The sequence below is a fragment of the Equus quagga genome, chromosome 13 (assembly GCF_021613505.1).
Source record: "Equus quagga isolate Etosha38 chromosome 13, UCLA_HA_Equagga_1.0, whole genome shotgun sequence".
NCBI classification, from domain to species: domain Eukaryota; kingdom Metazoa; phylum Chordata; class Mammalia; order Perissodactyla; family Equidae; genus Equus; species Equus quagga.
In genome coordinates, this window is record NC_060279.1 from 99,324,304 (window position 1) to 99,348,836 (window position 24,533).

The 24,533-nt window shown below is 39.2% G+C and overlaps 1 protein-coding gene across 1 annotated transcript in view; it reads left to right on the forward strand.

The window, feature by feature from the left end:
* Positions 1 to 1,663: 1,663 nt before the first annotated feature.
* LOC124250390 (uncharacterized) overlaps positions 1,664 to 24,533 on the forward strand; it is a 91,755-nt gene continuing 68,885 nt past the window's right edge. The window contains 6 exon segments of the mRNA XM_046682187.1: positions 1,664 to 2,194; positions 6,427 to 6,483; positions 6,737 to 6,806; positions 9,052 to 9,178; positions 9,494 to 9,589; positions 13,551 to 14,744. Of these exon segments, the coding sequence (XP_046538143.1) occupies positions 6,774 to 6,806; positions 9,052 to 9,178; positions 9,494 to 9,589; positions 13,551 to 14,744 (1,450 nt within the window). The 5' untranslated portion in view covers positions 1,664 to 2,194; positions 6,427 to 6,483; positions 6,737 to 6,773.

Consider the following 24,533-nt stretch of genomic DNA (forward strand, 5'->3'; position numbering starts at 1 on the left):
CGGTCATTTTCAGAAGTAGGATTTGAATCTCAGGCCTGTCAAAATCTGAAGCATACAATCTTCCTAACAAGCCATTTTATTTCACATTTTACTGTCTTCCCCACAGGTCTCTTTTCCCCCTCATCTCTGAAATAGCCGTATCGATGCCCTTCTTTCTTGTCCTAAAGAATTCTCACACACGGCTGCTCCATCAAACCCTACATACTTATTCTACTCTACTTCTTCCATCCTCTTCCACTCATGCCAGGCTCAGCCAACACTTTTAGTGGTTTTTGTTTTTGGTTTGTTTGTAGCTATTTTTTATATTTTAATGATCATTCTCTGCTTATTCTATTAGCTTAAACCAGCCTATCCTTTATATTACTCCCCTGGTTCTCAAGTCGCCCTAGTTCACATCCTCATTTTAGGGTGACCCTAAATTACACCTGAATTGCAGCTTCATCGTGGACAAAAATCTTTGGCTTTCACTCTCTTTCTTTGTTATTCTTTTGGTTTTGTTGCACTGACTTCTGGTGCTAAATATTCAGTAGTTTCTCTCCTTTAAGCAACTTGAGGTTTTCTCTAGATGCTCAAGTGTCTTCATCTTACAGACCAAATAACTTCGGTCAAAATTAAGGCATATTTTACTTTTCTGGATCAATTTTCCCTTAAACACGACTGTCCTAATCTTGGCACATTGGTTCCACCTGATATTACTCTGCTTGACCTCTACTCTCTTTACGGCAGTTCCTTCTCCAACGTTTATACTTCAGTATAAGTTCCTCCTTTTCCTGGAATGATTTCACCCCCTATATCTGGTGTTTTCTCGAATAGGTTCACGAGCTCCTAAGCACTACTTCTCACCTCTGCTTACCAGTCCTTATCCTCTGACATGCTTCTATCCAATCTCAACTGTATTGGGAAGCACTCATGTGTATTTTGGAGTTCGTGGACTTTTCCTTTCTCTGAACTTTACTGAAACTGGAGTCTGCTGTTTTGGTCCCCATTTGTGACTTTGAATTGTTCCCAAGTGGTGAAAGGGGGTAGGATTCATATCAAAGCTGTTGTACTGATCACACTAATAAATCTTTTTTTTTTTTCTTTTCCTAGTTAAGGGAGTCAAGGCTCAAACCATGGAAGACTGGAGAGGAAAAAAGTACAACTCTAAACGCTGCAGAGAGAGACTGAAATTGTACGTATGAAAACAATATCCCTAAGGCATCAGAGAGTGTGGCATCCACAATCATTTGCAAAGAACAGAAACATGATTTTATAAAAACCACGTTTGAAACCAAGTGTCAGACCAACTGGTTTGCTTTTTGCGTCTCCAATATTCACGTAAAATTGATGGTACAAGAACACGCGCCCCCAGAATCATTTTCCAGAGAAGCAAGTGAGGTAACATCCAATTTCACCTATGGCCTTACACACACGGGCCATCCTCAGAGTCACCACTACCATCCCATCCCCAACACACACACTGCTGGATGCTCCGGAGAACCGGTTCCCAAAAGCCCCATTCCGGGCTCCTGGATTACTCTCCTTCACTTTCCCCGGTGCTGTTCGGGTCTGGGACTCCCAGGTTTCCGCTAGTGAGCAGCGCCGTGCCCCGCCTCTCTCATCCACTGACGAAGGCAGAAACTGCGATGTAGTCAGTCAGTCCCGAGTATTCACAGAGCGGGCTATAGCTCCCGGAAGACTCTTGGGCGAGGCTCCGCTCCGCGCTTCTCGGTGGACAGCTCAGCGCAGAAAGTCATCTACCAGCGCTGGCACCTCGCCCTTTCCGGCTCTAAACTACACTTCCCAGAAGTTCTTGCGGCACTAATCAACTTCTGGCGCGAACCCGGCGACTTTTTTCTATTTCTCAGGGAACACATGGTTCCTTGGGATTGGCCGGGTCAATGGAGGAAGCTTGTCTCCAGGGTCTGCGGCCTGCCTCGTGTGGGAGCCTCACTCCGAGCCTGCGTCTGGATCTCGAAGACTCCTAACAGCGACTCGGGGAGAGAAGCCGGGATGCGGGTTTGGCGCGGGCTGTGCGCTGGCGGGGAACCCGAGGGCCCGCCGCCATCTTGGCCGGCGGATCCAGACTACATTTCCCAGAGACTCCCGCGGGAACAGGGTCGCCCGTTCACTTGCCTGCGGGATCCTCGGCCTCCGGAGAAGGGGAAGGGCAAGGTGAGCGGCCTAGGTCTCGGGGGCTTGACTAGGCTTTCAGGTGAGTCCCTGAGGATCTGAAGGGACAGTTTGGGCGGGTCCGGAGTCTCAGGCCTGTGTGAGTTGGTTGGGCTGGGGGAGGGGGCAAGAGGTGTGAGATTCCATGTGTGCGATTGTGACCTTACGTGACTGTGCGGCGCCGTGTGTGCGGGTGTGATTGTCTGTCCCTGTGGTGGGTGTGTCATTGTGTCTGTGACCATGCGCGGAGCTCTTTGTGCTGATGTGACTGGATATTCTCGTTGTAGGTGTGTGACTGTGATAATGTGCGGCGCTGTGTGTGTCCTCGTGGAGGGACCGTGATTGTGTGCGTTCGTATAACTTTGTGTGACATAGTGTGGGACGGGGGGAGTGTAGAGAATCTGTGATTATGCGGCTGTGACTGTGTTATCGGAGGGCTGTGTGTGTGGGGTTGTGACTGCATGTTAGCAGCACTGTGTACTGGATGTCTGTGACCGTGGGGATGAGTGAGTGTGATCATGTAACTTTTTGTGACACTTTGTGTGCGGTTGGAGGGTGCCTGTAATTGTGCCAGGGTGACAGCGTGTGTGTCCCCGTGGCTGATGTGTGAAGTCAGGACAGATTTTGGTGGCAGGCAGCAGAGACTTTCCCCCTTCTGACACCAGGAATGCTCAGGACAGCCCAGACTCCTCTGACCTCTCTCCATCCCTCCTCTCCACGGGTGGTGGGTGTGGGTCCAGACCCTTCTAATCTTGTCAGTCTGGGCTGCAAGAAAGGCCTGGCGTCTCAGGATTCCTTTCCCCTTCCTGCTCTTCTCAGAGGTCCCCAGAGGAAGGAGGAGGAATGGCTGTTGACCAAGCCAAATTCAAGGTGTGCTGGGGTTTGCCTTTTGCTTTCCTTCTCCCGGATGGTCTTGTTTAACACAGACTCATCAAGTGACCTGGTTCCTACACGTTTCCATCCAAGAGAATGACGGGAAGCCCTGGGTGTGGACACACAGATCCCAGTATTCTCCCTCATTTCCTCCTCCATGTTCTCATGTTAATTTAGAAAATAGCTCAGTTTCTCCCGTATACTGTTTTACTTTCTTTTTAAACACACACATAAAACATGATTATTTTAAAGAATTTGGAAAATAGGAAGTTACAAGAAGCAAAAGTAAACTACTACCCAGACATAACCACTGTCAATATTTTGATCGATTTCTTTCTAATAAGTTTCCTGTGTACATATAGTATGCATTGTTTCAAGGTTGGAATCTTACAGCATTTATCATTTCCTATCTTTCGTTTTCACTAAAAATTATTTGTAGCTATTATAGAGTCTTTTTCTTTTTTTAAATTCTTGAATATTACATACATATGCAAAAGTGCTTAAAATATAGACATATAGTTTAAGAAGTAATTATAAAGGGAACCTCTCTATAACAAAAGCTTGTTTCAGCACTCCAGAAGGCCCTGTTAGTCCTGCCCCCAGAATAAACCAATCCTCTTCATCTCTTTGGGTAAACCTTATCTTGACTTTGGTGATAATTATTTTCATGTTGGTTTTTTTGAAAAAAATAGTTTGCTACATATCTACACATCCCTAAATAATATAGTTTAGTTTTGCCTTTTTAACTTTATAGAAATGAAATTGTACTGTGTCCTGTTGTTTTGGGTCTTGCTTTTCTTACACAATATTATATTTCTTAGTCTCACCCTTGTGGTCAGTTGTTATATATAGCTATAGTTTAGACATTGGTTATTTCCAATTTTCGGCTCCTTTGAAGGGGCTGCTCTAAACGTATTTTTCTAAGTACCCTGGCGCACATATGCATACTTTCCTAGGGTATAAACATACAGATGGAATTGCTGGGCCATAGGATATGTGTGTATCTTCGAATTTCCTAGATAATGCTGGACTGATCCTCGGTATGGTTGTACTGGTTAAATTCCTGCCAGTGGTTTATAAATGTTGTCATCCTGTGTTCTTTCTAATAGTTGATCACTTGGCATTTTAATTTTTGATGAATCTGCTGCTTTAATGGTATATCATGTGGTTTTAAACATTCCAAAAAGTACTGAAATCAAAGCATATGACTCAACATCATAAATATGTCAGAACTCCTTAATGTATTCATTTTATGCAGTATAATATTTTTACTGATCTGTGTTCATATGGAAACTCTTGAAAAAGATGAGTGATAAGGGGTTATTTACTTTTTTGCGTCTAGACAGGCTTCAGAACCAGAACTTTTTTAAAAAAAGACTTTATTTTTTTAGAGCAGTTTTAGGTTTACAGCAATCTGGGGAGGAAGGTACAGAAATTTCCCATATACCACCTGCCCCCACACATGCGTAGCCCATTGTCAACATCCCCCACCAGAGTGGCACATTTGGCACGATTGATGAACCTACATGGACACATCATTATCACCCAAGGTCCATAGTTTACATTAGGGTTCACTCTTACTGTTGTACAGTCTGTGGGTTTGGGCAAATGTCTAATGATATGTATCCACCATTATGGTGTCATACAGAGTAGTTTCACTGCCCTAAAAATCCTCTGTGCTCTGCCTGTTCACCCCTCCCTTTTTCTTTCCCTCCTAACCTCTGGAAACCATTGATCTTTTTACTCTCGCCATATTTTTGCTTTTTCCAGAGTGTCATATAGTTGGAATTATACCGTATATAGCTTTTCATACTGGCTTCTCTCACTTAGTAATATTTACTGTCTTTTCATGACTCCCATAGATCATTTCTTTTTATCACTGAATGATATTCCAGTGTCTAGATGTGCCACATTTATTTAACCATTCACCCACTCAGGGACATGTTGGTTTTTTCCAAGTTTTGGCAATCATGAATAAAGCTTCTATAAACATCTGTGTACAAGTTTTCGCATGACGTAATTTTTCAGCTCCTTTGAGTAAATACCAAGGAGCTCGAGTGCTGCATCGCATAATAAGGGTATGTTTTTAAGAAAGTGCCAAACTGTTTTGCAAAGTGGCTGTACCATTTTGCATTCCCGCCAGCAACGAAAGAGTTCCTGTTGCGCCTCTCCAGCAGTTGGTGTTGTCAGTGTTCTGGATTTTGGCCATTCTAATAGGTGTGTAGTGGAGGGGTCTTCTATTAAGACATTAAAACATATTCTTAAATTATAATAAATAGAGGATGTGATGCTGTCAAAACATTTAATGGATCACTGAACCAAAGTAGAACCACAAGTAAATACAAACATGTATCGTCTATGATAATTGCAGCATTTAAATCAGTAAGGAAAATACATTCCATAGTCATCTGTTCTAAGGCTCACTTGTTTTTTTTTAGTCTCGCATTTCAACATATCTGAAGTCAGGTTATATCTTATATAAAGTTTCTTTAAAATAGTGGTGCATTTAAGTCCCATGAAATATTATGTTATTCACATGTGACTTTGCTGGACCTGGGTAACTTCTTCTGGGGGGAAAATTAAGTAGGATTCCTAACTCACATTTTATACTAAGATAAAATTATAATTTACAATCTTAGACCATAGTCTTTTATCAAATAATCTTATACCAAAGTAAAATAATTGATTAAAGATTTAAGTGTAACAAATGAAAGCACTGAAGTTATAGAAAAAAGAGAAATTTATATAAATATGTATAGGTAAGAAAGAGCTTACTGAAAAGCTGACATTTTGACTGTTTTGCATGGCAAAAACATGTTAACAAAGTTTATTTATTTTTACAAAACAGCTAGAACATAAGAATGAGGAGTGTGTCTGTGTGGGTGTGGTTGTGTGGTGAGAGAAGTTGACTGACTTTCTTGGGCTTGAGAAGTGAGAAAACTTGAAGGGAAGTCTAGTCCTTCTGGTCAGAGGGTAGGTCCTGGCCAAAGGGCGCTGCCTGGGGGCCTGAGGGTTGCAGAGAAGGGATGTGCTCAGGGCAGATCATAGCAGCTCTGTCTGGGTTCAGAGCAGCAACATCGCTGAGGTGGGGCAAGGTCTGGCCTGAATCACTTGGCCGAGGGAGGAAGCTGAGTGCTTGGGTGAAGGAGAGGGAATTTGAGTCTGTATTCCTTTGGCTCCACTAGCCAGGATCCATCTTGCTGTAGCTAAAGCCTAGGGTTTTTGGAGTTGAGGAAGGAGTAGGATTTGTTCCATACTCCCGCTACCTAGAGTTGTATCATAAGATCAAGGGAAGTGGAGGTGGTTTTACCTGGTCAGTCTGAGAGCTGTAAGGCCAGTGTGTTTCTGGAGCATTTCTTTGCTGCCCCAGGCCTGCCTGCTCAGGACACTCTCCTTTTTCAGGAGAACAGGCCCGAGGAGGACTGATCATCTCCTGCAATACTGAAAGCCATGGCCCAGGTGAGTTGGTGCTTTTTCTTATCTTCCTGACATTCAATTCTTTTTAAGAAATAAAAAAAAAATTTAAAGAGCACGTGAGCACTTGCTTTCCTTCTCCTGACATTTCTGGCTATCAGGGTCCCCCTTCAGGATCCTGGTCCCCATTTCTTCTCCTTCTAGCCAGATACTCCTATACCGTTCCTACGTGCCCCTCTTATTTTGACCCAGCATTAACATTTTCATTCATTCAATAATTGAGCATCTCTTTTCTCAGCTGTCTCCCGGGGACTATAGTGGAGAGGAAATTTGCTATGTCACACTCTACTTCCTTTCCCACAACAGAGGTATATCACAGTTTTGTTTATTTAAATCAATGCTATACATATGATTGTTACTCTGCAAATATTCTATTGTAGCTGTTTTCTACCACTTCCCATTAAAAAAGCTTTATTATGATAAATTGCAGGCACAGACAAGTAGAGTAGTCATATGAACTACCGTATACTCACCATTCAGCTTCAATAATTATCAACTCAGAGTCAGTCTTCTTTCATCTATACCACTACCTGGTTCCTCCCTGCACACTCCCTACCCTCTCTCCTGCAGGATTATTTTGCAGCACATACAAATTGGTATGTATCTCTAGAAGATAAGGATTATTTTTTATTTTTTTAATTTTTATTTATTTATTTTTAAGGAAGATTAGCCCTGAGCTAACTACTGCCAGTCCTCCTCTTTTTGCTGAGGAAGCCTGGCCCTGAGCTAACATCGTGCCCATCTTCCTTTACTTTATATGTGGGACGCCTACCACAGCATGGTGTGCCAAGCGGCGCCATGTCTGCACCCAGGATCCGAACCGGTGAACCCCAGGCCCCTGAGAAGCGGAACGTGCGAACTTAACCGCTGCAGCACTGGGCCGGCCCCAGGATTATTTTTTAAAAACAACAATTCACCATTACTGAATCTAAAAAAGTTAAAAATAATTTGTCAATATCATCACTATTCAGTGTACAGATTTCCATAAATGTCTAATTTTTTAAATTGTTTATTTGAATTCAAATCCAAAAAAGGACTATGTACTGCAGTTGGTTGATATGTCTCTCGAGTCTCTTACCCCTTTCATCTCTTTTCTTTCTGTGCAGGTTTTTTTTTGTTTTTTGTTTTTGCTGAGGAAGATTCACCCTGAGCTAATATCTGTTGACAGTCTTCCTCTTTTTGTATGTTGGCTGCCTCCACATCATGGCCACTGACAGACAAGTGTTGTAGGTTCGTGCCCAAGAACTAAACCCGGGCTGCCAAAGTGGAGTGTGCCAAACTTAACCACTAGGCCACCATGGCTGGCTCTTCTGTGCAGTTTTTTTTGTTAGAAAAGAAAAAAATCTGATTCATTTGTCCACTGTTTAGATTTTGCTGATTGCATCTTTGTGGTATCATTGAAGTGTTTCCTGAAAATTAGCAGTTAGGTCCAGAAGCTTCATCAGATTCAGGTGGGATTTTTTTGTCAAGAATATTTCATAGGTAAGCTGGCCTGGTGGTGCACCAGTTAAGGTCACATGTTCTGCTTTGGCGGCCCACAGTTCGCCGGTTTAGATCCCAGGCTTGTCAAGCCATGCTGTGGTAGGCATCCCACATATAAAGTACAGGAAGATAGGCATGGATGTTAGCTCAGGGCCAGTCTTCCTCAGCAAAAAGAGGAGGATTGGTGGCAGATGTTAGCTCAGGGCTACTCTTCCTCCAAAAAAAGAAAAAGAATATTTCATAGGTGGTGATGTATGATTCCATCAGGAGGCGCATTATATCTGATTCTCTTTCTTTTGTAATGTTAGCCACCATTGATGATTATTGTCTAGATTCATTAGGTTACAAATGATATTTTAATTCTGTCATTCCTTTTTCATAGATTTGGTGGAATAGTATCTGAAAAATAAAACTTCTCATCAACTGTTTGATTATCCTGAAAGACAGTTCATATAGGAAAGAATGTTTGATTTTTTTTCCCTTTGTTTACCAGTTTTTAAAATACCGAATTGGTTTCTTAGACTCCTACAAAGGTGACCAGTAATTTTTTGTCCATTATTATTATGAGCGCATGGATTTAAACATTTTCGAACTGATCAGCCTATGACATTTGATCCTCAAATTATACCATTTTTGGCCAGTGGGAGGCTCCTGAGTCCTTTGAACATGATGCTAACAGTTTTTGATAACTCTCTTGCTTTCTGATAGAATAGAATGTTGAGGCTCATCCTGTACATTTCTAACTCAATCCTGAGATCCTCTCTTTCCCCAAATAGCCTTGGTTCCTTTTATTTGAACATGGTACTTAGAGACTACAATCTAGATACTAGAGGTGTTCATTGCTACTGGATTAATTATTGTTTCTAGGCCTTTTCAATGGGCTGAGTCAGGAATTTGTTTTTTAAATATAAAATAAACTGATTACTCTTGCTTCTATTTCTGAGACCCAAAGCTTCTGGTTCTCAGTGACATCAATGTAACTGCTCATTTGCTTTATCCCACAATCCAAGCACAATAGTCTCTAGAGTATTTCTTTTATTACACAAGTAATACGTGTATGTGTTATTTCAGGGATCTGTGACGTTCAGTGATGTGTCTGTGGACTTCTCTCAGGAGGAGTGGGAGTGCCTGGACCCTGCTCAGAGGGACTTGTACAGAGATGTGATGCTGGAGAACTATAGCAACCTGGTGTCGATGGGTAAGGACATCTATACCAGTCATTTAAAGATCTCCTCTGGAATGTCTGCTTCTTCCACAGTGAATTTCTCAGCTGCTTTTCAAGTGGCCAGCTAAATTTCTGCTCCCTAGTCCCAAATCAAGGGTTGGAGCTGAAATGCAAAGGAAGAGTGGGAGATGGGCAGCTGCAGTTGGCTATGGCTGAAGCTTCATCTTCTTCTTTCTTTGGCTGTTCCTGTAGTGGCATCTCTTCCTTGATCCTCAAGGGACAGGATCTTATTTCTGCATCTGATTTACCCACAGCATAACCATGTTCCATGTCTTTTCTTGTGAGCAGGATTTTATATTCCTAAGCCTCAAGTTATCTCCTTATTGGAACAAGGGAAAGAGCCCTGGATGGTTGGCAGAGAGCTGACAAGAGGCCTGTGTTCAGGTGAGTGAGAAATGATTGGACAGGGTGGGGCATTACAGGTAATTACTCAGCTGATCAGTGAAGAAACAGCACCTTTGAGATGCTATCTTGGAAGCTCCCATCAAAACCCTCGGTCTCTGGGAACAACTAAGTCCTTTTAGCATGCGCTTACAGATAGCTGTTTCATTCCTTCCCTCGCTTACTACTCTTTCTACTACTCTTCTCCAACCCACCTCTTAATTTCAGGTAGAAAGTGCCCTTCGCTTCCGTTCCAAAGAAAACTCTTTTACCTGTATTTTAGATTCAGTTCCTTCCTAGCTTCTCTTCCTTTTAGACTCATCTAAATGTCTTCTATTCCCACTCCCAAAATAATATCCGTGTGTGTGCACGCGTGTGCGTGTGTGTGTGTGTGTGTGTGTGTGTGTGTATCTCCACGGCCCTCCCCTCCAAGTACTGGTCTTTGTTATAGCTGCTTGCCAATGACATTTTCTTATCAGTTTGTTGTGCAGTTTTCCTTTATCCAACGTTTTTGGATTTCCTAATTTGTGTAAGGGGGTCTGTCAGCTGCTGCAGTTGGCTAATTATGTCAGCTGTTAAGAACTTGGAGTCAAAAAATGGTGCTAAAATATATCCATAAATAACTTTTACAAAGTAGAATCTAGTAAAAGAGAATCAGACAGGGAGCTTAGCGGAAAGTCAGGGGCTAACTATGCCGAAGTGGCATTAATCCAGAATGGAACAGTGGTAGGAGCCTTGCAAGTGACTGCAGTCACTGTCCGTAGAGACAATGTGGGGAAAAACAAAAACGTCTGTGTCTATATCGGAAAGGAAGAGGTGGCAGAGAAGAGATTTGATATAAAGGAGGAGGACAAGAAGAGCATTTATTGAGCACTACTGTATGCTAAGCGTTGGTCCGGGTGCTGGGATTATAGTCCTGAACGAAACATTCAAAGCTCTGCTCTGCTGCAGCCTATATTCTAGAAGGTGAGAGAAAAGATAGGTGTATATAACATCAGAGGGTGATAGGTGCTGTGAAGGGAGGTTAGAGAAGGCCTCTCTGATGGGGTGATATTTTAATCAAGGCCTGAAGGAAGTGAGGGAACAAGTAATGTAAGTATCTGAGATTCAGACAAAAGGAACAGGAAGAACCCAGTCCTTGAGTTAGGCGCTTTTGAGCTCCTGCCATTGTGGCTGGAGCAGAAGGAGCAGAGGGCATTGTGTGAACAGAGATGAGCAGAGCAGCAGGATGTAGGTGTGTTCGTGTGCTGGGTGCTGGTGGGAGGGAGGGTGTGCCTGCAGATGACTTGGGGTCTTGTGGGCCTTGGGATGGGCTTTGAATTCTTTTCTGGATGAGATGTAAAGCCATTCTATTTGGAATGACATGATTTGAGCAGAGGAGCGACATTATGTTTTTAAAGGATCAGTCTAACTCAAGAGATTGCTAATTTTGGATTCTTTTGGATAGAATTTAAGCAGTCCATGAACTTGGATGAGAAGGAAAAAATGCATCTTTATACTTAGTAACCTCTAATTGAAATTTAGCATTTCTTCCATTTATGGTGTATGCAACAACCCATAGGAGTAGTAGGGGTAGTTCCTGTGACTTTGACATGACTGGAAATCACAGGTATTTGCATATCATTTTACTGTTGTTGTAGACATATCGAAATATCATTTATTCTCATCACTATTTCAGAATTCCCATAGTACTAGGCTGACTGCTAGGTCTCATTGTTTAATGTGTTAATAAAGACGAAAACTCCAGGCAGAGGGAAGAACCTCTGCGAAGGCCCTTCCAGGAGGGGAAAGCTTGGTGTGTTTGAAGAACTGAAAGCAAGCCAGTGTTGCCGGGCCCCGTGAGCAAACGAGAGTGGAGTGTGAGTCGAGGTTAGAGAGACAGGTAGGAACCACACTGCCAGTGACTATGAGGAGTTTGGGTGTTGAGCAGTGGAAGGCCAGGCCAAATGTCATTGTGGTCCCTGAATAGATTAAAAAGGATGAGACCTTGGTGGGGAGACTGGGTTAGGAGGCTGCCTCAGTGGTCTGAGTAAGAGGTGATTCTGGTTTGGAGGAGGGCATTGGCAGGAGAGATAGAAGAGGCTAGTTTAAAAGTTACTTAGGAGCTTAACTAGATGAAAGTTGCTGAAAGATCATATAAAGGTAGGAGACAAAAGATGCTAGAATGAATTCCCTGTGTTTCTGGCTGGAGATGTTCCAGTAGGCTCCATTTTGATGTCTTCAAACCGTTTAATTTGCCTTAAGTCCCCATTTTTGGTAAGAAATGCTTTCATAATGATAGCTATCAAATACTGAACTTACTCTAAGACATTTACATATGTTTTTCCTTACCCTCCCAGTAATCATGAGTTAACGATTATATCCCTTTTACAGATGAAGAAACGGGGACTTAGAAAGGTTAAATCATTGCCTGGGAACATAGAGTAACGGTCAGAGTTGGGACCCAGCTCCCATCAGTCTGCTTCTGGTTCTTGTCATCTCTCCATGGCAGTCTTTTGCACTCTGTCTTATTTTCTTTCCATCTGCCTTAAACTTTAGCTCCCTCCCGTCTCAGTCACTGCAGTGGTACATGAGCAGGTCTCTCTCTTCTCCCAAGATCAGCATCACAAAATTCCAGGGCAAACAGTATTTTCACTGAGTCCCCAGCACATAACATATTCTGAGTCTTCCCTATCTGTCACTCACATCAGTTGTTCAATGTCTTAGACTTATCTCAGGGTATTCCCCTGAGGGAGGGTGTCTGTGGCTAACCCTCCATAATCTCTTTCAAATTTCACCCACTATATCCTTTATTATGGAGCCTATTCTGTTTCCATGCCAACAGGGTGTGCTGCAGTTTAATTCTGACACTAACTACCCAGAGTTAGTGTAGACTCCACGGGTTAATGGCAAAGTCCTACAGCAGACTGCCCTCACTTCAGACACCAGCTCAAATCTCAGGGGCTCCTCAGACCACCCACACTTCTGACCAATTATAAATTCAAGGATTTGCATGGCCCCTGCAGGTTCAATAATTTGCAAGAAGGACTCACAGAATTCAGGAGAGCTCTATACTTATGATTGCAGTTTTACTATAAGGGATATATACTAGGGTGAGGTCTGGTAGGCTTCTGGAAGGTTTCTGGATGCAGAAGTTCCACACCCTCCCCCTGTGGAGTCAAAGTGTGTCCACCAACCAGAAGGCTCCACTGAGCTTTGGAGTCCAGAGTTTTTATTGGGGTTTACTTACATTGGCATGATTGGTTAAGTCATTGGCCACTCAATCTCTGGCCCCCTCACCCCCCCAGAGGCCGAGTAGCTGAAAGTTCCAATCCTCTAATCACTTTCTTGGTCTTTCTGGTGACCAGTCCCCATCCTGAAGCTATCTAGGGACCTACCATGAGTCACCTCATTAGCATAACAAAAACCGCTCCTGTCACTCTGGAAATTCCAAAAGGTTTTGAAGCTCTGTGTTAGGAACCAGGGACAAAGACCAAATTTATTCTTTATTATGCTGCAGAGCCCAAGAATCTTCCTCTATATGCATTTATTCCTTTCGGGAGACCTTTAGTGGAGGTCAGAAAATTACCCACTTTTTGTAATACATGTCATATGATGATACACTCTATTTCTTACATACACATGCATGCATGCTTCTATAGATGTAATTATAACTAGTTATCTTTCATATGTGCAAGCATTGTATATTTATCAACCTTTCTAGACGATTCTGATGCACATCAATATTTGAGAATCATTGCGGTTTCCTATTTCCATAGTCTCCTCCCTCTGTTTCCTGCATTGTATCTCATTAATATCTTTGCATGTCTTGTCCATTTTTCAGATTAAACAGATATACTTGAAAACTGTATGCCATTTACTACTAGATATTATTTTTACTTTAATTTTTCCATTTCTGTTATAAAAGTTTAATTTGTCACAAATAAGAGGGGAAAAGAATATTTACCATTTCATTTTCTTTCAGATCTGGAATCAATGTGTGAAACGAAGTTATTATCTCTAAAAAAGGAAGTTTACGAAATAGAATCATGCCAGAGGGAGATAATGGGACTTACAAAGCATGGCCTTGAGTGCTCCAATTTTAGAGATGTTTTGGAATATAGAAGCCACTTTGAAAGACAACTGGGATATCAAAATGGGCATTTCAGTCAAGAAATATTCACTCATGAATACATGCCCACGTTTATTCAACAGACATTCTTTACTCTGCATCAAATAATTAATAATGAAGAGAAACCCTATGAATGTAAGAAATGTGGAAAGGTCTTTAGTCAGAATTCACAATTTATTCAACATCAGAAAATTCATATTGGTGAAAAATCTTATGAATGTAAGGAGTGTGGGAAATTTTTTAGTTGCGGCTCACATGTTACTCGACATCTGAAAATTCACACTGGTGAAAAACCCTTTGAATGTAAGGAATGTGGGAAGGCCTTCAGTTGTAGCTCATACCTTTCTCAACATCAGAGAATTCATACTGGTAAGAAACCCTATGAATGTAAAGAATGTGGGAAGGCCTTTAGTTATTGCTCAAATCTTATTGACCATCAGAGAATTCACACGGGTGAAAAACCCTATGAATGTAAAGTATGTGGGAAAGCCTTTACTAAGAGCTCACAGCTTTTTCAACATGTCAGAATTCACACGGGCGAGAAACCCTATGAATGTAAGGAATGTGGCAAAGCTTTTACGCAGAGCTCAAAACTTGTTCAGCATCAGAGAATTCACACTGGTGAGAAACCCTATGAGTGCAAGGAATGTGGCAAAGCCTTTAGTAGTGGCTCAGCACTTACTAATCATCAGAGAATTCACACTGGGGAGAAACCCTACGATTGTAAGGAATGTGGGAAGGCTTTCACGCAGAGCTCACAACTTCGTCAACATCAAAGAATTCATGCTGGTGAGAAACCTTTTGAATGTCTTGAATGTGGGAAGGCCTTTACTCAGAACTCACAACTTTTTCAACATCAGAGAATTCACACAGATGAAAAGCCGTATGAATGTAATGAATGTGGAAAGGCCTTTAATAAATGTTCAAACCTTACTCGACATCTGAGAATTCACACTGGTGAAAAGCCCTATAACTGTAGGGAATGTGGGAAGGCGTTTAGTAGTGGCTCAGATCTCATTCGTCATCAGGGAATTCATACTGATGAATAATGACAGTTGAAGTTCTTATCACCTTCCTAATATTTTAAACAAAAAAATTCATGTTTGATAGTTACTCGCTTTCACTATTTTTTGTTTCTTAATTTTATTTTGTCTATTTTTAATCCAAATGTATTTCACTCTAAGTAATGGATTCAAATTCAAAACTGATATTTGCCCATCTCCCACCTCCCCCCATGTTGTACTAATGGCAGTTGTTCAATAATTCTTTCCTTCCCCATTATTTTGTTCTACCTTCTTGGTGATACGTTATATCCTTGTTTATATCTGCTTGTGTTTCACGGCTGTCCTTTCTTTTCTGACCCATATATTTGTGCTTACACCAGTATTACACTGCTCAAATTATGTGACCTTGTATTTTTTAATTCCTTGTAGAATTATAATTTTGTTGAAGTCAGTGTTAATCTTTTTGTTTTGTTTCACAAATTTATATTTTCTTATTATGAAACAGGAAACCAGAAACTAAAAAGCCAAGATTGTAATCATACCAACTCTAGATGACTACTCTCCAGTTGCTAGAGCAAGCCCTACCAGACTTTGTTTTTCAAGAAAGTGTAGGCATGGCCTGCATATTGTACTTTCACCTGCTTTTATCATCCAAAATATCATGGCCATTTCCATAGAGATTTTTATTATTTTTAATGACTTACATTTAATGACTTTTTAAAATGACTATTATTCATATTATGGTTGCATCTAAATGTTTGCAGTTATAAAATCTGCCCTGATTAATATGACCCAAAGTTTATCTTTGGATACCTGTTTGTTTTCTTTTAAAACACCTGTTTTAATTGCTGAAATTATGCATACTTTCTCCTCGTAACTGTTTTGTTTCTTTCATCAATCCTAACCCCAATCTCATGCAAGAAAGGTAATTAAGCACTGTTATCAAAGTGTTGTTTATCCTTCCAGATATTTTTTTTACTTTTTACTTATGTATGTTAGTGGCATTTTACTTCTTCTGTATTAGTAAATATAATCATACTGTATGTATTGGTTTATTGTGAGGTTTCAATGAATTAATAAATATAAAGTGCTTAAAACTATTCCTATCACGTAGTAAATGTTTAGTAAAAGTCCACTATTATCATTGATAACTAATTTTCATAATTATTTTCATTATTATTTGTGGAAAGGATTTTAATTATGTTGTTTACCTTTGTCTAAATGAAAGAATTCATAATGCAAAAAGAGAAATGAATGTCATGAGTATAGGAAAACTTTTTCCCATCACTCATTAGTCAGCATCGAATTTTAAAAGGAAAAGGAAAAGTACATGTGGGTCTTCATTCTGACTTCATCTTTTATGCTGCACAAAGATTAATAGCAGTCTGAAACCCTGTGGATGTAAGGATGCGTGGTTGAAAGCACAGCTCTCAAAAAAGCAGGAAGAGATGAGAATATTTTTCCCAATAATTAGTTCCCCAAAAAAGCCGAAAATACACCTTATTTGACCAGAATGGGGAAAATAGTAACAACAGGCTAGCCATCAAATATCTGAATATTAATTCAGTGTACCCTCTTGATTAACATGGGTTAAGGAACTAAATCCTTAATATACACGTTGTTTAAATGTGCATGAAAATGAAAACAATTGAAAAACGTGAGTGGCAGTCAAAGTTGTATTGGAAGTTTTATAACCCAATATGTATGCATATGTTCAAATACTAGAAAGATCATTAATAAGATCAATATAGAACCCAAGGAGCTAAAACAAAAATAAATCTAAAACGTGGGTAGAGACGGGCATTATTAGTTGTAAAATACAGAAATAAATGAAAGAAAAAGTAATATAAAATAGAAATTCTGATTATTTGACAGGAAAAAAGTAGACAAACTAGTGATTTGGGTGGGGAAGTTAGGATGACGGACAGCATTGTGAATGAGAAACTGAAGTGACTACATATTTAAATTTAAAAGGACTATATCTTTTTTGGTGATAAAAATGTTCTGGGATTAGTGGTATAGGTTGCACAACTTTGTGAATATAAAAACCACTGAACAGTATACTTTAATATGGTGAAAATAATGGTCTATGAATTTTATCACAATTAAAAAACAAGTTAGTACCATAGACATTTTTATAATATATCTGAAAATCTGAACAAAATGTGTGACTTTTATGAAGAAATTGAATTGACTTGATATCAGAATTGACTAGAGAAGGGGTCTAAAATCTTAATAGACTCCCTTCCAAAAGGAAAATTTTAAAATTAGACCAAAAAATACTTTGAATATCTAAAGAAGATTGCCAAACTAGACATGTTTATAGGTGAAATCTATGAAATGGTTTAGTAACTCTTCAAGGAAATAGACTGAGATACCAAGTTGTCTCTTTTTATGCATTTTTTTATTGGCAACTGAACTAACATCTGTTGCCAATTTTTTTTTTTCCTTCTATTCCCCAAAGCCCCCCAGTACATAGTTGTATATTCTAGTTGTAGATCCTTCCGGTTGTGCTAAGCCGGACGCCACCTCAGCATGGCCTGATGAGCGGTGCCATGTCCACATCCAGGATCCGAACCGGTGAAACCCTGGGCCGCTGAAGTGGAGTGTGTGAATTTAACCGCTCAGGCACGGGGCCGGCCCCTTATTTTTATGAATTTATCGTAATCCTAATATTAAAACTTGCTAGGGGAGAGCCAGCCCTGATGGCCTAGTGCTTAAAGTTCAGTGTTCTCACCACTCTCGCAGCCTGGGCTCCTTTCCCGGTTGCAGAGCCACAGCATCTGTCTGTCAGTTGCCGTGCTGTGGCGGCAGCTCATATAGAAGAGCTAGAAGGACTTACAGCTAGAATATGCAACTATGTACTGGGGCTTTGGGGAGGAAAAAAAAAAAAAGGAAGATTGGCAACAGATGTTAGCTCAGGATGAACCTTTCCCTGAACAGAAAAAAAGAATCCAGGCTGCCCACACACGAAGTTCCCCTTTAAAAAAAAAAAAAAAAACTTGCTAGGAGAACACAAAAAGATAAGTCCAGAATCAGTTATGAAAATATGTCATGTTATAAATTAGCAAATTGAATCTAGTAATCCGTTGAAATATAATAAATATTTGTCACAATCTGAATTTAGGGACAAAATGTTTCTGATCAATCCTTATCCAAACTTGTTACTCCCTTTCCGAAACTTGGAAATTAAATTGATTTAGATAGCATAGTATTCCTAGGATCTGCACTCAGGAACCAAATAGATTTGGACAGCAAGGGATCCTTGGAATATGACACAAGTTAATTCACATGGAATTTCTAGGGTTCAAATAACTAAAGCACTATAAATTAAAATACACAGTCAAGCCCCAGTATCTTCTAGATGTCCCCTTCTTGTTTTTTAGCAGTATTTGACAGAATGGGATCTATTTTATAAATGAACTTGAGTTATCCTACCCGCTGCAGTATCACTGCATTCCTCCATTTATAGCCTTTCTCCTTCTCACTTGAAGAGTCTTTAAAACCTAGCCAATGAATCCAGTCATTGCCATGCATTTCAGCGTGAGGGTGTATGGGAGGTGGGAAGGAGGTTATTAAAACAAGCACCCAACTTCAACTTTCATTGCAATTAGAATATGGAAGAATATGAAAGGCCTTCACTCCCATGACAGCAAGAAAAGCCTTGACAAGATAAAAATCATACTTGCCTATGGGAATATTTAAGAGGGGTGGAGGCAAGAAAGCTTTGAACTGAATTCCTGATATAAATATAAATGATATAAATATAAAGGTATACATTTATGGTCAATTGATTTTTGATAAAAGGGCCAAAGCAACTCATTGGAGAAGATGAAAGTCTTTTTTAACAAAAAGAAGTGGAACAACTGAATATTTATGTGAAGAAAAAAATGAACCCCAACCTATACTTCATACTATAAACAATTCCAGGTGAATCATCCACCTAAAATTCAAAGCTAAGACTATCAAGCATCTGGAAGAAAACAGGATTTTCCTATATATCTTTAATCATTGAGCTCTATTTAGTTCTACGTTAAAAAACATAATCTATATGTTAGTCCTTTGACACTTATTGAATCTTGTTTTATGGCCCAACATGTGGTCTTAGTGTTTCCTGTATAACTGAAAAGCAAATGTATTCTGTGGTTATTGAAAGTACCATTAAATATTAATTAGGTAAAGTTGGTTGATAGTATTGTTTAAATCTTCTGCATTCGGGGCTCTTCCAGATTCTAATTCATCCAGAAAGTCCTAAGTATCACTTTAGGCTTTAATTTCTCTTTATTTCTGTAAAGTCTCTTCATCTGTCAGGCCTACTCCTTCATCTACCCATACTTTATATTTGCAACATACAATTGTAAAATGAAACAAAAATACAGTTTATAATAGTATCAAGAACATAAAATACTTAAGAGTAAGTTTAAGGAAAGATATCAAAGACCTTTATATGGAAAACTACAAAACGTTGCTGACATAAGTTAGACAAGATCTAAATAAATGGAGATACCATGGCTGTGAATTGGAAAACTCAATATCTTTGATAAAATTTTCCAAAATTTATTTGCAGATTCAATGCAACCCCAAAGAACCAGAATGCTTTTTATTTTAAATTGATACAATTATTTTAAAATTTGTATAGAAATCCGAAGACCTGGAATAGCTTTTGTTCTGAAAAAGAACAAACTGGAGGACTTGTGTTATCTGATTTCAAGACTTGCTATAACTCTATGACAAGGCAATAAAGACCATGCTGTTTGTCTGAGGATAGACAAACAGGTCAGTGGAGTAGAATACAGAGTCCAGAAATAGACAACAGCAAACCCCAGAGTTCAACTTGTATATTCCAGCTGTCACAAAGTAATTTGACCATGAAACCCATTTTCCTCCTAATTGTTATTAACATTTGTGAGAAATAAACATATCTGGGAAATATTTACTTGACTAGAATACATGGATAAAAGGATAAAGCTGAGGAGATGATTGTAGGTAGTTAGCTAAGTATTTGGGGTCAGGAGCTTTTCCACACCTTCAATATTAAGCCCTGCGGAAAGTCTCTAGTTTGTCTGTGGGAGGCAGTCCTGCTCTGCAGAAGGAAATGCCTCTCACCAAAGATCTCATTAATCTTCCCTTTCTCTATCTCTTCCCCACCAGTCCCCTATGAGAGAGATCTTCTTTAAACATTGAATTATGGTAATTTTTACAGGTTTTAAAAAGTGATACGTTAAATTGCATCATTAAAAATCTGTGAGAAAATCAGCAGATATTTTCTAAGGGAGAAAAGTCTCTGAGAATGGAAGACTTTAAAAAGACAGAAAAAGTATCTGGAATTTCAGCACTGGTTTTGTTTCTACTTCTATTTTAATATTTGAATAGGAGCTGTCAGAAATAGAATTTTTCTTTTACCTTGCATTATACATTTTTAATATAGATTTTATTATATTCTTCTACCCAAGTTACAAAAGTAATATATTTTCACAACTGGTAAACAATGAAAAGATACATAAATAACGTCATGCCCCCACCCCAAATCTTTCAGACCTATCTACAATTTCAACAAAGCCTTTTCGCACCTATCTCCTTACTCATACTAACATTACGCACATAGCTATTTGTCTTTGTTCAAATTTTTAAATGGCACTGAGCTGTGCATTGTTTTCTCTAGCTTACTTTGTACAGCAACAGTCTAACTTGTACATCTTTCAGATCAATAGGTATAATCTTACTCTTTCTAAAATCTGCATTATATTGCACAGTATATTCCTGATCTTGGTTATTTGTGCCCTTTTTTTCACTTGAGTAATTTTGTGGTGGTTTATTAATCATTTGAAGGATTGACTTCTTGCTTTCTCGATACTCTCTATTATGTGGGTATTTTCTGTTTTACTTATTTTTCTATTTTTGTTATTTTCTTAGTCTTTGGGTTTAATTTGCTGTATTTTTTCAAAATTTTTATATCATTGATTTTTACCATTTCTTCTTTTCTAATATGTATATTTATGACTATAAATTTCCCTATAAGCTTTACCTCATCCCATTAGTTTCTTATGTTTTCTTTTATTATTTAGTTTAAAAAAATTATAAATTCAATGGTAATATTTTTCTTTGGTCTACGTTTTTTAAAAACTATTTTGAAATAATTATAGACTCAAATTAAGTTGCAAATAAACATATAGTGAGGTCCCATGTACTCTTCACTCAGTTTCCTTCAAAGGTAATATTTTGCATAACTATAGTACAATAGGAGAAGGAGAAGAAGAAGAAAGAAGATTGGCAACTGATGTTAGCTCAGGTGGCAATCTTAAAAAAAAAAGAAATTTTAAAAAAGCCATGAAATTGACATTGGAAATAATCCACAGAATTTATTCAGATTTCACCAGTTTTACATGCACTCATTTCTCTGTGTGTATGTAATAGTTCTACATAATTTTATCATGTGTGTAAGTTTCATGGAGCCACCCATGACAATATACAAAACTGTTCAACCACCACAGGCTACCTTATGCTATCACTTTATAGCCACACTCACCCCTTCCCACATCCTTAAGCCCTGGAAACCATTAATCTGTTCACCATTTCAATAATTTCTTTACTTTCAAGAGTGTTATATAAAAGGAATCATAAAGTACATAACTTTCAGTGATTGGTTTTTTTTTTTTTTGCTCCACATAATTGCGTTGCAGTCCATCCAAGTTGTTGCATGTACCAATAGTTTGTTCCTTTTTACTGTTGAGCAGTACTCCATAGCATGAATATACCACAATTTTTAAAATTATTCTTCCATTTGAGGACATTTGGATTATTTCCAAGTCTTGGGTATAATGAATAAAGCTAATATAAACATTCATGAAGAGATTTCATGTGAACATAGTTTTCATTTCTCTGGGATAAATGCACAAGAGTGCAATTGCTGGGTCATAAGGTAAGTGCATTTTAAGTTTTATAAAAACTGCCAAACTATTTTCGAGAGTGGATGTACTATATTACTGTTAAAAAAAAAACCAACAAAATTCAACTGAGTAAATTTGAAGATCTAATTGACTTTATTCAACAATTCATGGATCAGGTAGAATCCCATCTAGCAAGTAGAAAGGAACTATGATCTCAATAGATGCAGAGAAAGCATTCAAGAACATACAGCATCCACTTATGGTTTTTTAAAAAAAAACCTCTGAATAAAATGGATATAGAAGGAAAGTGCCTCAACATAATAAGGGCCATATATGACAAACCCACAGCTAATATCATACTCAATGGAGAAAAACTGGAAGCTATCCCTCTAAAAACAGGAACCAGACAAGGATGCCCACTGTCACCACTCTTATTTAACATAGTATTGGAAGTCCCAGCCAGAGCTATAAGGCAAGAAAAAGAAATAAAAGGGATCCAAATTGGAAAGGAAAAAGTAAAACTGTCACTATTTGCAGACGACGTGATTTTATACATAGAAAACACTACAGGATCCACTAAAAAAGTCTTAGAAATAATAAATGAATACGGTGAAGTTACAGGATACAAAATTGACACACAAAAATCAGTTGTGTTTCTGTACACTAACAATGAAGTAGCAGAAAGAGAAATTAAGAATGCAAACCCATTTACAATTGCAACAAAAAGAATAAAATACCTAGGAATAAATTTAACCAAAGAGGTGAAAGACCTGTACTTGAAAACTAGAAAACATTTTGAAAGAAACTGAAGAAGACTCAAAGAAATGGTAAGATATTCCGTGCTCCTGGATTGGAAGAATAAACATGGTTAAAATGTCCATACTTCCTAAAGCAATCTACAGATTCAATGCAACCTCTGTCAAACTTCCAATGACATTTTTCACAGAACAAAGAATAGAAATAGAACAAAGAATCCTAAAATCCATATGTGGCAACAAATGACCCCGGATAGCTAATGCAATCCTCAGAAAAAAGAACAAAGCTGGAGGCAACACAATCCCTGACTTCAAAGTATACTACAAAGCTATAGGATTCAAAAGAGCCCGGTACTGGCACAAAAACAGACACACAGATCAACGGAACAGAATTGAAAGCCCAGAAGTAAAACCACAAGTCTATGGACAGCTAATCTTCGACAAAGGAGCTAAGAACATACAAGGGAGAAAGGAAAGTCTCTTCAGTAAATGGTATTGTTACCGAACCTGAAGTGAGTTCGCTCACCCGTTGCGCAGCAAGCCAATCTCTGACACCGGGGGTGGTAGAAGAAAGTAGGAACTTTATTTTTGCACAGGGCTGAGCAAGGAGAGAGGGCAGCTAACGCTCAAATCCCAAACTCCCCGAAAAGCTAAAAGGAAAGGTTTTTATTTGGGGTTTTAGGTAGGGGAGGGGGAGCATATGGCCTTGCGGGTCGGAGCTTTCCACCAGCCTGTCTTTGGCCTTGAGACACTTGCAGAGAGGAGGCAGCTCATGACCTTGCTGGTCAGCAGCTTTCCCACCAGCTCGTATCTCCTTGTAGGGAGGAGATGGTCCAGGTGCTTGTCCTCGACAGTGTCTGTCTCCATGAGGATAGCGGATTCTGGAGCCAGGAAGCCAGAGAGTAAGCAGGGAATGAGTGTATATGCTGGGTTTAATGTGGGGAAACTGATACCAGGGTCGGTATCAGTATTGGGAAAACTGTGCAGCCACACGCAAAAGAATGAAAGTAGACCATTATCTTTCACCACACACAAAAATTAACTCAAAATTGATCAAAGACTTGAAGGTAAGAACTGAAACTATAAAACTCCTAGAAGAAAATATAGGCAGTACATTCTTTGACATCAGTCTTAGAAGGATCTTTTCCAATACCATGTCTACTTGGGTAAGGAAAACAAAAGAAAAACCAACGGGATTTCATCAGACTAAAGGGCTTCTGCAAGGCGAAGGAAACCATGAACAAAATGCAAAGGCAACCCACCAACTGGGAGAAAATATTTTCAAATCATATATCTGACAAGTCATTAATCTCCAAAATATATAAAGAATTCACACAACTCAACAAGAAATAAAATACAACCTAATCAAAAAACGGGCAGAGGATATGAACAGACATTCTTCCAAAGAAGATATACAGGTGGCCAACAGGTGCATTAAAAGGTGTTCAACATCACTAATCATCAGGGAAATGCAAATCAAAACTACACTAAGATATCACCCATTACACCCATTAGAATGACTTAAATCACCAAGACGAAAAGTGACAAATGTTGGAGATGACGTGGAGAGAAGGGAGCCCTCATCCACTGCTGGTGGGAATGCAAACTGGTACAGCCACTACGGAAAACAGTATGGAGATTTCTCAAAAAATTAAAAATAGAAATACCACACAACCCAGCTATCCCACTACTGGGTATTTATCCAAAGAATTTGAAATCAACAATTCAAAGAGACTTATGCACCTCTATGTTCACTGCAGCATTATTCACAATAACCAAGAAGTGGAAGCAACCCAAGTGCCCATCAACTGATGATTGGATAAAGAAGATGTGGTGTATATATATCCAGTGGAATACTACTCAGCCATAAAAAAGACAAAATTGTCCCATTCTCATCAACATGGATGGACCTTGACAATATTATGTTAAGCAAAATAAGCCAGTCAGAGAAAGACAAACACTGTATGATTTCACTCATATATGGAAGATAAACTAACATATGCACAAAAAGACTGGATTAGTGGTTACCAGAGGGGAAGGGGGTTGGTGGGTGGGCATAAGGGGTAAAGGGGCACATTTATAAGGTGACTGACAAGTAATAATGTACAACTGAAATTTCACAATGAAACTATTATGACCTCAATAAAATCTAAAAAAGAGAGAGCGAGATTTCCCCCTCTCTTTTTTCTT